At 51.4% G+C, this 1,353-nt stretch overlaps 1 protein-coding gene across 1 annotated transcript in view; it reads right to left on the minus strand.

Annotated features, from left to right (window-relative positions):
- Positions 1–589: 589 nt before the first annotated feature.
- The window catches only part of GUITHDRAFT_109015 (hypothetical protein), a gene marked incomplete at both ends in the record, with an annotated part of 3,562 nt that continues 2,798 nt past the window's right edge, over positions 590–1,353 (minus strand). Inside the window, 3 exons of the mRNA XM_005831895.1 lie at positions 590–758; positions 1,034–1,110; positions 1,163–1,264. Of these exons, the coding sequence (XP_005831952.1) occupies positions 590–758; positions 1,034–1,110; positions 1,163–1,264 (348 nt within the window). The remainder of the gene's footprint in view (positions 759–1,033; positions 1,111–1,162; positions 1,265–1,353) is intronic.

Raw genomic sequence — 1,353 nt, forward strand, 5'->3', positions numbered from 1 at the left:
GGTGGGGAGGAGGGAGGGTGAAGGGATGTTAGAGCAAGGAGGTGAAGTAGAGAGGGGGAGGAGTGAGGAATGGAGGAGACGTTCTGGGGGATAAAGAGATGGTAGGGTGGGTGGTGTGGCTCATGTAGGTGCTTCAAAGGGGGTCCTCAGTGTGAATCAGGGAGGGGTCTACTTGATTGGATGGGGTCGGGTGCGGGCTTATGATTTGATATATATATATATATATATATATATTAAACACAAACAACTTACTTATAAAACATACGGAAAATGCGTTGCTTACTATAACTTGTTTTAGTATTATTTTTGAATGCCAACATTTGAGGAGATCTCCTTTTATTTTCAAAAGTTATAAATAAGTTTCAACTATTGTCCACCCGGTTGCTACAGATCTTTACAACTGATCGCATCCAATCCTCAAAAAAACAGACTGAAGGGGGTGGGGTCCTCTTTCCTCGCCCCTCTGGGGTGGGTCAGAAAGTTAAGTAGCTAGAGGGGGGTGGGTAGGATGGTCCGCTGCAAGTCAATTACCGGAACCCTGCCATGGCATGATGTGAAAGGACTCTCATGCTCGTCCGGCGCCGCTCTTCTAGTGACGGCTCAGTCCCTGAGGACCAGCAGCAAGCACTTGACCAACCGAGCCTCCGCCAGAGATCGATGCTCGAGTCTTGTACTTGTGCCGCGGGAGGAAGGATAGCGGTAGGGGTCTGGAGGCCTCTTCAGCCATGCTGGCCCGCGGACTGGCACCACGATGAGCCCTGCATGACCTGAGACATCACGACCAAACCATATGTAAGGAGATCACAGGAATGATGTTCAGCCTGCAACTCTTTCTATGATCCCTTGAAGCCACCGATAGAATGTAGAACGGCAGGAAGGAACAACTCAGCTGAACCCTAACGATACAGACAAGCATAACGCGTTGCTCTACGCGGCACAACGAGCCATTTCCCCTCACCCAGTCACACTGTACGTATCTCAAGAGCCTTAAGGCAACATAACTTTATTCCCCAGACTCAAACTGACATCTTACTGACATAGCACGTTGCGGAAGTTCACGTACTCCTTGTGCACATGCTGCTTCACGGTGTACATATCCTCTAGCAGCACCTGCCACCCCTTGTCACCCCCTCTCCTCCTCTCACCCCCTCCCGCCATCGACCTGGACCTCGCAGATGTGTCGTCGCAGGTTGAGTGTCTCGTCCCATTGCTTAAGCGGGATGAAAGTGCATGAGCCGTTCTTAGCGTTGACCGTCCATCCTACCTGCCCTCCTCCAGTCACTCCCTCTCCCCTCCTCCTCCGGTTCCCTCTTCTCTCCCCTCCTCTTCCGCTTCCCGCCAAGTCCCTCCTTT

The sequence above is a fragment of the Guillardia theta genome (genome assembly GCF_000315625.1).
Source record: "Guillardia theta CCMP2712 unplaced genomic scaffold GUITHscaffold_37, whole genome shotgun sequence".
Lineage (NCBI taxonomy): Eukaryota > Cryptophyceae > Pyrenomonadales > Geminigeraceae > Guillardia > Guillardia theta.